The sequence below is a fragment of the Mytilus trossulus genome, chromosome 1 (genome assembly GCF_036588685.1).
Source record: "Mytilus trossulus isolate FHL-02 chromosome 1, PNRI_Mtr1.1.1.hap1, whole genome shotgun sequence".
Lineage (NCBI taxonomy): Eukaryota > Metazoa > Mollusca > Bivalvia > Mytilida > Mytilidae > Mytilus > Mytilus trossulus.
In genome coordinates this window covers 13,624,367-13,636,499 of record NC_086373.1, presented here as the reverse complement: position 1 = coordinate 13,636,499, position 12,133 = coordinate 13,624,367, and the positions used below count along the sequence as shown (strand labels likewise).

The window sequence follows — 12,133 nt, the reverse complement described above, 5'->3', positions numbered from 1 at the left end:
GTGTATAAAAATAAAAGGAAACAATTTTTGATTACTTTCTTGGCGGCAATTGGCATAATTGAAGTAAAACATAGTAGTTTTAATCTTTAATAAAAACTAAATGCAAAATTACCCAATTTGATACACCATTGCAAATCTGTTTGATATCTTTGACTTTACCGGAATTTTTTAACTTGTATTCAAATCTGGCTGTCTTTAAATTCTTATAAAACTATAGCAATTTTAAAGTTTTTAATTGAAAAAAAATTACAACATACAAAATGCATGATTTTTTGTTAGTTTCTTTTTAACATTTTATTCTTACATAATTAAATTCATTTGACAATCATTTACACGAACTTTTTATGAAAAGAATACCAATTATCTAAGCTAAGGCATTATTTTTTTTGACGATTTAAAAAAAAAAATTCTATGATAATATTTGTGCAATGTTGAACATGATAGCCGTCATTAATCCAAATAAGTAATACAGTAGTTGTAATAAAACTTATATCTTAGTCATGCATAACTGATATTGACGAATTTAGAATAGTTCGTCCATACATCGTTGTTCTTGAAACAATCATTATTAGTATACATACATGTAAGTTTCCTGACGTATAAGCGCCATTGAGGATGAGCTCCAGAGAAAGCAGACTAGTAGCGTTTCGTTCGTTTGTTTGTTGGGAAAGGAGAGGAAATGCAACCACTTGTACAGATAAACGACAGAATTACCATACAAGCATTTATCGTCAATACAAACAGAAAGAGTTCCCATCGTTGGACAGGGAATATGAAGGCTTCCAAGAATGAACAAGTGACATGTCTAACTCTGAACAGTTAGAAAACGGACTATCGACATCGACCGCTTGTTCTTGATATTTGAAACTGCATGCATATATACGTATACATTTATGATAGTGATGAGTTCTTGCGACTGACAAAAACTAAATTCCTTCATGGTTATATCTTGCCATACTTTTATATTGGTTTGTAAGGTGATTACTCAAAATCGTTATTTGAAAATCCTGTTTGTGAGATGTAGATTCATTTCAATACAGAAATTTCGTCTATAAATTAAGTTCCACAAGTGTATAACACGGAGAAGCTCTGAGGGTCCATTACTCCCATTTTGTTTGGGTGTGAACCATCGATGTTTTTATACAGCAATATCAAAGAATAAGATGATGATGGTAGAAAGAACTATGGGCGTTATGTGGCAAATATTACATGCATATCGGACCATGAGTTGTCAATCTGTATGAAAAGATTTCCAATACAACCATAATATTGAGAAGCAAGGTTTAAATGCTATACTCTCGTACTAGTATTACAGGGTATTTGTGGCGTTCACCTTAGACACACATCTTTTTAACGATGTTTAAAAAAACGACAGAACCAATTTAATGTCATATTTCCATATTTTTTTTAAATGTAACTAAAAGTCTTTTATCTGACAAGAATACCCCTATTTAGCGGACAAGTAATTTATTCTTTCTTCTGTTATTGAATACCAAGAAAGAAAATAAATCCCGAAATTAATTTGAAACTTTGATACTCAAAAGTTTCCCAGCAAAATATTCACATCCCTTGGGGATAATTAGTGTTCGTCCAGTGGCATATATAACAATTGTGATGACGAATGCCTTCCTTTGTTCGAGAACAATCTTATTGAAATATAAATCTGTGATTTTACTATTTCCCGTGACTTCAATGAACCAAAGCAAAAGTTATACATCGACCTGTATTTAAATCAAATTGGTTCTCTTCTTCTTCTGGTATACAATAGTCTATCGACATTCAATGATTACATACTGTTGGCATACGTGGACTAGTCTATTTAATAAACTTTTACCCCAATTTATTCAAAATATATGGGTTTTTTTCTTATGTTTAATGTATACATGTATATATTTTAAATTGCGCTTTAGTTCCATAACTTTCTACCCAGTCGTATAAACGAATCGTCGGCAAGTGCGTACATCTTTTTAAATCAATATTTCTGGTATGTTCCAATCTGTCCTTCACCATTGACAATGAGTACATATTACATTTTCCCAAATTCACCCTTGGAAAAAATATTTAAATAGATTTTAATTTCATCAAATCTTCTTTTTTGGGTATTATTTATATTTTTATGAATAATATTCTTTACACCAAAAATGTTATTTATAAACAAGCGTATGAGTTTAGTAATGACAAGTAAGACAGAGTTGTATATTATACATCTGATAGTTCAAAATGGAAAGTTATAAGTTATCAGCCGTGTACACTGATCAATACATGCAGAAGTGAAACGATGCATGAACTTGCAAGCCCGACAGGAAATCGCTTGAATACCTGGACGTGTCACCTCGCACCCCTCACAATACCTTTGAAAGTAATACCTGTAGCCATGCTGGTGATCAGATGAGGGAAGATTAAAAGTTATTTGAAAAACTTTATTACTTTAAAGAATTATGAACAAATTAGATTTTCGAAAACAATTTTCACGGAACACTTATTTATGATTTCAACTTTGACTTTTTACCTAATTCCAATATCAACAGTTTAAAAACAACAGACCGTGGTAATTTAAAAAAAATAAGAATATTTTCCGTATCAACAACCGTACGATTGACAAGATATCGACACGCAATTACGATTACATCGGTTACTGTAGTTTTGTTCCTTTTGGGTTCATAGACATATCGATTTTATTAACCGGGAAAGAAAACAAAATGGCTGAACGCAGAGAAATGATTCTCTAAATTTAAAATCGATGGTGATCGCTTATCTAGCGGAATAAAACTTAATATCTATGAATTTGAGCATTTTTATACCTAATGAACATAATATCAATTTTTGATTTTTTTGCGAAGTTTCCCTTTAATGTGATATAAATAATCACATCTTTCAAAACAATATTGAATCAAAATTCAAAGTAATTGTTTAAAATAAACACATTTCAATTTTGTGTAGCATATTCTTGCATTAGATACTAACTCTATGCTATATATCTACAATGTATATTATTCTGGCTGGTAATATGGAAATTGAAAAGTGAATAATTACCATCAATTCCGAGATTAAAATCACATGCATTCGGAAAACCTTCCTGCATGTAGATAATACACAACTTGACTTTGACCAGACTAGATTTTATGCTTATAATGAGCAAAAAATAAAAATAAACAGTGACATTTTAATATTTAGGTATAATATTAAGAAAATGTCTCGCATTTGATTTGATATAATCATGGAATTATCATACTATATTTTACTTCCATGTACTATTCTTAGACTATTGAAAGCTATTTGCTAACTATTAATCAGTCTTTTGAATAAATTGCTTTTCATTTATTTTGCTGTTAGATTAACTGCTTCTACACTGGTGCTAAAATTTGAGATTAGAGAACCAATTGAAAAGTATATATATTATATGTTTATATTGGTACATCATTGTTACTCCAAAAAAAACCTCTTCTTTTTTACTGCATCTCGTAAAGACTGACTAAATAAAGGTTTATATAAAGAGCTGTATAATAGATAGTTTCAAATCTTGAGAACTACTTCAATTTCCTAGACCTGATGATGTCTAGCATTTTAAATAAATCCTGCATCCACAATGCTTTATTTATTTATTTACCAATATTTTACTAATTTTTGTACAAGATCTAAAATTAATGATAATCTTGTTTCTATAAATCAGCATATTTGAGTCCTCTATACTTCAGAATTCTGAATCAATATTTAACACTAGGAAAAAACAATGTGTAGCCATTGCATAAACTGTTGGGTTCTACCAATCTCACATTAAGAATAAAACAGACCCAATGAATGAATCCTTATAGCAGAAATTTGCCCATCTGTTGGCATTGCTTAGAAAACTTAAGATGTAAATTAAGGCATAATTTTCTATCTTTAAAAGAGCATCCAAACTCCTTTTGCTTTCATGATTGGAAGATATATGTATAATTTGACAGTGATTCCCATATAGTGAGGGTAAGATAGTCTCTTAAGTCTTACGTTATCACCTCTTTTTTGTGTACTCAAAACAAAACAGAATTAGTACATATTATATTATATGCATTGGCAATGTACACTCTGAATTATGTAATCAATATACAAGCCATTACCTTGAATGAGTCTTTGTGAAATGCATCATGGCATCCCCTAAACTCTTTATTCAATAGACATTCTAATGTTTACATAAAAACATATAAAAGCCTTCGTTTCCTTACTGCAGACAAAAATAAACAATTGGTTATAGCAGTTTTTACTTATAATATTCATGTTCTTCTTGCCATAAGTAAACTGACCATGAAATTTAATATTAGTAAAAAGAGTTGTCACAAGCGATCAACTGTATTTAGAACAGTGCTCCATTCTTACTGTCTCCATGTCTGTTAGAGCATTGGAGAATTATTTATCAGTAAAAAAATAATTAATATTTACAGCAATTTGCTGTTCTGGAAAAATATTTCAGGCTTCTAAGAATTACTGTCCTGATTTAAACTGGACATATTTAAAAGAAGTATGTATTGGTATGCTTAAAGTTTGAACTGCAATCACATTTGTATTGTACTAGATAACAATGTATTATTTAGTGTCTTTAATATCTGTCTTGACTATTTCCAGACACTTGTTCAATATATTATCAATATGAGCAAATATGTTAATTGACTAAACTGTTGGTTCATCACAAAAAACAATGTGCAACCAAATATTAGCTATGCTTGTGTTGTTTTAAAATATAATAAAAGTAGACATAATGTTCCCTGGTTGGAAGGATGTCTAGAAAAATCAGATAGACCTGGACTTAAATTCACTAGTCTGATTCTAATTTATTTTATTTGCAACAATCATCCACGTGCAATTCTATGCTCCATAAATATCAATGTGCAATCAATAAATAGTTATGATTTAATTTTATGTAAGATATCAAATCTGTATTTTATTAGAATGAATGAAACTTACAGATTCTAAATCATGCATGTTGTTCTAGTTCCTATGTTTCCTGTATGAAACATGTCAACATTAATCAAATAGACTTGGACAAAATCCCTATTCTATTTTTTAAATTCTATAGTGATCCATTGAGCACGTTTTATTTTCAATAAATATGGTTCATGTTCCCTGAATGGAAGGTTAACCAAATAAACATCATCAGTTGTGGGCAAAATCCCTATTCTGATTGTGATGTATTTATCAACTGTTAAAACAGTATCACTGTTGGTCTACGCTCCCTGTATGGAACGTTTTCCAAATAAAACAATCAGAAATGGGCAGATTCCCTTTTCTGATTGAAATTTATTGAACCAATTGAGGTTCTAGTCACAATAGTGGTATACGCTCCCATACGGACGTTTTCCACATTAAAATAATCAGATCTGGTCAAAATACCTATTCTGATTTTATATAGTAATGTGTTTACACAGTCTCGTGTACCAGGCGTACACGTAACAGACTGCAAATTGTAAACAATCGACTGAACCAATTGAGGTTCTATTGACAATAGTGGTATACGCTCCCATACGGACGTTTTCCACATGAAAAACAATCAGATCTGGTCAAAATTCCTATTCTGATTTTAATATAGTGATATGTTTACACAGTCTCGTGTACAGACTGCAAATTGTAAACAATCGACTTTATCCAAACTTTACACTCGACCCGTTTCGTAGCATTGCTCTAATGCAGTGAAAATCCGGTCACCTGAGCGTGAAAAAAGAAATAAACATCCGTTTAAATATATATCTTTTTAAAAAACGTAGCACTCACGTAACATGTCCGATTTTGACAGCTAAATTCTGCCTTTCCTCGGACCCGATTTAATGTTTGAAAATGGCGGCTAAACAAAGGTCATTTTCTATGTCATCGTATTTCCAGACTCGTAAGCTGTAAAAATGATGAAAACGTGCATATCAGAAACTTGGCAGAAGCGCTGTATTCTGATTCACATTAAATTAATCGTATACCGATATTCCAAAAACAAATAATGTCTTTATAAAACATAAGGATTTTCAACAGTAAACTGTTAAAAATCCTTGCCGACGAGAAACATGCGTTCTCTTGAACGCAAAAATTAAAACTAAAGCTAGTGTATGTTACACAGGTGAACTATGACGTAGGTGAGTACATCTCATGGATGTAATTTTTAATCACCTAGGTAATTGCGATGAGAACATGTTGTGAAAGCAAACATATTCTATATAATATAAATGTAATTTCATGGTAAGTATATTTAACCAAATTCATATAAAATTAAAGATGAATTTTGGTCTGTTTTAAAGGGTTTTTATATTAACTTAATTTTCAAACTGTTATAAACTTTTGGAGTTTAGTATGATGTCCATTTTCACTGAACTAGTACACATTTTATTTAGAGGCTAGCTAAGGCCCACCTCCTAGTGTGAGATTTTCTCGCCGATTGAAGACCCATTGGTCTTCTTTGGTTGTTATCTGCTTTTTGGAAGGGTTGTTGTTGCTTTGACATATTATAGGTTTTTTATTCTCAATTTTATTTGCATAGGTACTGTTTCAACCCGAAATAGGTTAACAGATGTAATGATATTCCTTTGTATAAAGGTCAATTTCTATCTGATGCACAATGGGTCTAGCCTTTGAGCAATTTAGAGTTTTACATTTATTGCATAGACACTTTTGATTCATTTTTTTTTTTTTATTTGCAGTTGGGGGCTGTTATATTTTTATGCATAACTTGTCTACTGTTGATTCTGTTTTCTTTTCAATGTCTAAGATTTTTGTCCAATTCTGTCATAAGTAACCGAATCAGATATATGAATAAATAGACAGAATAATCCTAACTACTGTAAATTCAGAAATTAATTCGAGGTTTTTATTATTGCGAAAAATGCGACAGAGTTGTAAATGCAATAATTTAAACTCCACTATGAAATGTTTTATATGGATTAAACAGGATTTTTCTCAAAATCGTAAAATTTAAAATTGCATTTAAGTCTAAAATGACAGAATCGCAATAATAAATGCATGCAATAATTAATAAATTTACAGTTCTAGATTTAAATACTAAACGATCTTACCATCTCCCCAACATTTAAGGGGACCTAAACTTAAGTTGGCACTGGTTTGTGGTGCTGGAGACTTAGACTGGTAAATTCTCAACTCAGTAATGGGTAAATGCTGTTTATATCTTATATATCCTCTGTCTTTTTCCCACTGGGGATGACCTAAAAATGAAAATATTTATTCAAATATATTGAAATCAAATGATAACTTGTTATCAATTACCAGTATTTTATGATCCTATAGACCTTTGAATGCAGTGTTATGTATCAAGATAGATTAATTCTTTTGAATCTTTGCCCAATGGACTTATTTATTACATATATCTTTTACAGAGATGAAAAAACAAATTTGAAAAATAGCGCTTTTAGGTGTACAAAAAAATGTACCATTTATCTTCAAAACTGAATGATTTTCATATGGAAAGCAAAAATTATGTTAAGAAGTTATTTTTATGAATGAGTTATAATGGTTGACCAGTAGTCAATGAGGGAAAATGATATTATAAAACAATTGACTCTTACTGTGACATATGCATTGTGCCATTGGAAATGAAAATATATGAATGTGAAAGTCTTCTTTACCATACCTTTATCACATTGACATCTATTCTGAGGACAGGTCCCCTTTCTACAGGAGCATAAACTGTCTGCATCAGTATTATAACGAAGTTCTAATATTTCACCTCGGGCTGATTGAAATATTGTAGATTTCCCTAATCTGAAATGACCGAGAATTTTGTATTCATTATTTGTTGAAGATCATTTAACATTTTTAACTTTATTTATTGTTTAATTGTCATGTTTTATATGTTTAACAAAGAAACAATTAAAAATGTCTTGTTTTTTTCTCTCCAAATTTTCCGCAGTTTTTTTCAATTTGTTTGAAATATATAAGAAATATGACTTTTGTGTAATTAAAATAATTTTGTTTGAAACTGTACCAATGCATTTACCATATTCAAAACATAGTAACTTTGTACCATACTAGGATTTGACTTACTCTAATGGAGCTCTGTAACAATCGTAATCCACTAACTGTTCACACCAAGTAGATGATTCTGTTAACTTTACAAGTTCTTGTCTTTTCATTTCTCTATAATAGGATTAAATTTTAACATTACACAAGCTTCTTTACTAAATTTAAATATAAATGAATTGCTATATAACTGCTTTTTTTTACTGTATTAAACCAGATTCAATTAAAATCACACTTAAACTAGACAAGAAGTACTGGTAGCACAAGATTTTCATTTCAAATTACAATATTGACCAAAAAAAAAATCAAATTATCATCAAAAAGGAAGAAAGTGCCTGGTAGATTTGAAATCATTTACACACTACAACCTATCATAATGAAGTATGAGACAAATTTTTAATCATTCCTTAATACAGAAGTTGGGTAACACGTAAAGGATGAATGTATGGACAGCCAACTGATGGATGACAAATCGATTGTAGTCTCCATCACCCAATGATTGGTGTAAAACAAGAGTTATAGTTGAGATAATCAATTTTTTGTAATCACTTGCCTTCTTAAAGTGAAAATGACCCCAGCATAAATAACTGCTATGGTTAAAATGCTTACCTGTACAATAACAATTTTCTCATATCATACATTCCTGTGCCTCTGACCTGTGTATCAGGTATAAAATTATGGTCTATTTTAGTCATGCCATATTTTTCTCCTTGATACTGGTACTCCATCTCACACCAAACATAAACAGGTTTCAGGGGACCAGTGCTGTCTAAATCAATCTGGTATGCTCCTGACTGTTTATAACCAGCTTGGTAGTAATCGTCACAAGATCCTCTGTATTTTGCTATGAAAAATATTAAGCACATAGAAGGAAAACTAAAGATTCTAAAAATCTATATAAAACAGGAACGAATCCAGCCAATTTTATAATGGGGGTTCCAACCCCTGGTCCCCTCCCCCTGGATCCGCCACTGTAAAATGAATTATATTGATTTTAATTAATACTTACGGCCTCTGCCTTAAAACATTTGCAATGGTTAAATATGAATTTGAAAGAATTGAACCAAATTAGATATAATTTACTACCTCTTCAACTCATTGATGAACTCTGAGCAATTCTAAGGATGGTGACCACTAATCAAACACACATCAATATATATGGATATTTTCTCTTATTTCATACAGAAAAACAAATATTTCAAATCTTAATTTCAAGTTTTATATTCATCAAATCTGTGAAAACATGTTCAAAATAGCAAGCAATTTTCTTGTTTCCTTTCAAATAATCTATTTTTTTTATTTTGGGTACATTTTGAGTGTTTCAATAAAATGTTTGAGGTATTTAAGTACATTTTAACTCCTGATACATACCAAAATGACATGCATGTCCTTCATATGCAGTAGCAGAACAATCACAAGCAACTCCATCCCAGTTTGACAAACATTTCCCACCATGTTCACAATGAGGACCACCTTCACAGTGGGGTACCAGGTGACATCCATCCAGTACTACACCATACACTGCTGAATTTGTCTGCAGTAAGTTGATGGCATCCTTTACCTGGCCTTGTATAGCCAGATTCCGTATACAACCAACAAAGCCATCATTGGCTGAAAAACAAATTGTCAACAATACAGTAACATGATTTATGAGTCACTTATGTTAATATAAATGATGTATAATTTCAATAAATAAGATTCATAAAAAAAGAGAAAAAGTGCAGGTCTGCTACTATTGAATGTAAAAAAGTATTTTTTTCGAATATAAGGTTATTGAACAACAAGAATGTGTCCGTAGTACATGGATGCCCCTCTAGCACTATTATTTTTGGACTTCAACTTCATCATATACTGCTTTGACCAAAAACTTTAATCTGAGGAAGGCACTATCCTTTTTTATGTTCTCTGTACCATGAAAGTGGTGCCAACACTCTTATTTGGCATGTAAATTAGAAAGATCATATCATAGGGAACATATGAACTAAGTTTCAAGTTATTGGGCTTCAACTTGTAATACTTAGCAACCCTACCATCATAAGTCAACCTAGGTCCATGTCCTATCATCATTTCGCCTGTCAACTCTAGTAGATCTGTGTGATTTATCTGGTTAGATCTATCATCTATCTTTATTTTGGTAAACCTGTTGAAAGAGTATCAATGGTTATTTCAAACATATATCATATACCATGTAAGTTACCAATATCAAACATGATTTTTTTAGGTACTAGAGGTATAGGGGAGGGTTGAGATCCCTGCAGAACATGTTTATTCCTGCCTCATTATAGTGCCTGTCCCAAGTCAGGAACCCATGGCCTTTGTTAGTTTTTTTTTTTTTTAAAGTTTGAATTCATTTATATTGTTTCTGAATTTAGTGTGACATCCATGTTTTGCTGAACTAATACACATTATTGTTACAGGGCCAGCTGAAGTCAACTTTCAAGTGTCAGAATGAAAATGAGGCTAGATTTTCTACAATGACCTAGATGTATTTACCTGTCAGTAAAATGGAGATGTAGAGTATGCCATTTGTTGTCATTGACAACATGATCAATGACAATGTCTTTTGATAGATCAGGATTCCTAGTGGATGGTTCTAGTTGTAAAATAACTTGGTGGTCTTTAATCCAGATCTGAAAATTAAAAAGTAAAAATATCAAGCATATAAATTTATCATTGGCTGCAAATGTTCTGACTTATGACTCTTTAAATAAGCTTAACTGTTCATTCAAATAATTTTCAAATTTTGTATTTTAGGGCCTTTTTTAGCTTACTGTGCGGTATTGGTTTTACTCATTGTTGAAGGCTGTACAGTGACCCATAGTCGTTAATTTCTGTGTAATTTGGTCTTTTTGTGGAGAGTTGTCTCATTTGCAATCATACCACATCTTTTAATTTCTATACAGAAGATGTTGAAGTTCTGGATCAGAAGCAATTCTCAACAATCAAATAAATCCCATAAATAATTCATTTGACAATTGTATAAACGTAATACCAAATAACACATCACATCAAAATTCCAGGCATACCCAACATAATTGTAAGAATTGCTACTTTGTTAGAACAACCTTTCGATTCCATGCTTATCCTTACTCACCTCAAAGAAACCAATACCATATCCTAGACTGGAAATAGTCTGTGCATAAAATATAATGGCCACATCACGGACCGTGCGGAAACCAAACTCTACTTGTAAGTCAGTGTTTGATGGTGTATCAAGTACTATCATGGTTCCAGACTTTGGGAATGATATAGGAACATCTTCTGTTTTGTGACAACCATAATAAGGTTTGTGACCACCACTATGAATAACTCTGTCATTACCATGCTTCATCTCGTAGACTAAAGAAACATCGTCAACGTAAACATTCTTCAAACAACCAACAAAATTCTGGGTAACTTGTAAACCTAAAACAGAAATCAATGTTAAGATTAAAGTATTGATTATGATATTTCAAGTCTTTTAAAACAATTACAACCAAAATATTTCATATAGATAAAAATACTCATATAGCAGACTAACTCAATAAATGATTTCATCAACTACAGGATATTGTCAAGCGTCAGTGTCAGGCACAGCTAAAATCATATGAAGTTACTTTTTTAACAATTTTAAAAGATGAATCCCTGCCAGATCTGTGATTCAAGATCCAAGGGAATTTTTGAAATAACTTTAAATAACTAAAGTCCAGTGTTCTGATCAGAACCCTTTTCAAAAATTAGGCAGTAGAACCTTTTGACTTGACCTACTTCTAATTAGTATAAAATTATATTCTATGCAATTATTTATGATTCCACTTTGAAGGTAAAATAACAGAGGTAGAGAACATGGACAGAGGTAAACAATCACCCTCCTTTTTCTGAGAGAGAATATACTTATACAAACTAACCTTTTGTTATGACAAAATTATTGCCTCCACCAAAGAAGATTTTTGAATCAAGACTGAGGTAGTAATTACTGGATTCAGTTGTCCTGATCTTGACCTCTTCATCCAGGATAAATGTTACTGTATTCTTGTTGTGGACAATGGTCAAGTTATGCCATCTGAAAGTACAAACTTTGGTAATTACTGTTTCCTTTGAAGGTTAATTACTTGCAATAAATAACTTGAGCAACATTTTTTTTAAATTCATTTACTAAAATGTTAAA

The 12,133-nt window shown here is 31.3% G+C and overlaps 1 protein-coding gene across 10 annotated transcripts in view; it reads right to left on the bottom strand.

The window, feature by feature from the left end:
* Positions 1-12,133, bottom strand: part of LOC134715781 (axotactin-like) — a 109,169-nt gene that overhangs the window by 39,066 nt on the left and 57,970 nt on the right. For all 10 annotated transcript variants that reach the window (XM_063578255.1, XM_063578284.1, XM_063578224.1 and 7 more), the window contains 9 exons: positions 11,874-12,028; positions 11,081-11,391; positions 10,480-10,616; positions 10,017-10,126; positions 9,358-9,597; positions 8,596-8,830; positions 8,011-8,103; positions 7,598-7,728; positions 7,026-7,172 (listed from right to left, as the gene is read on the bottom strand). In XM_063578255.1, the coding sequence (XP_063434325.1) occupies positions 7,026-7,172; positions 7,598-7,728; positions 8,011-8,103; positions 8,596-8,830; positions 9,358-9,597; positions 10,017-10,126; positions 10,480-10,616; positions 11,081-11,391; positions 11,874-12,028 (1,559 nt within the window). The remainder of the gene's footprint in view (positions 1-7,025; positions 7,173-7,597; positions 7,729-8,010; positions 8,104-8,595; positions 8,831-9,357; positions 9,598-10,016; positions 10,127-10,479; positions 10,617-11,080; positions 11,392-11,873; positions 12,029-12,133) is intronic.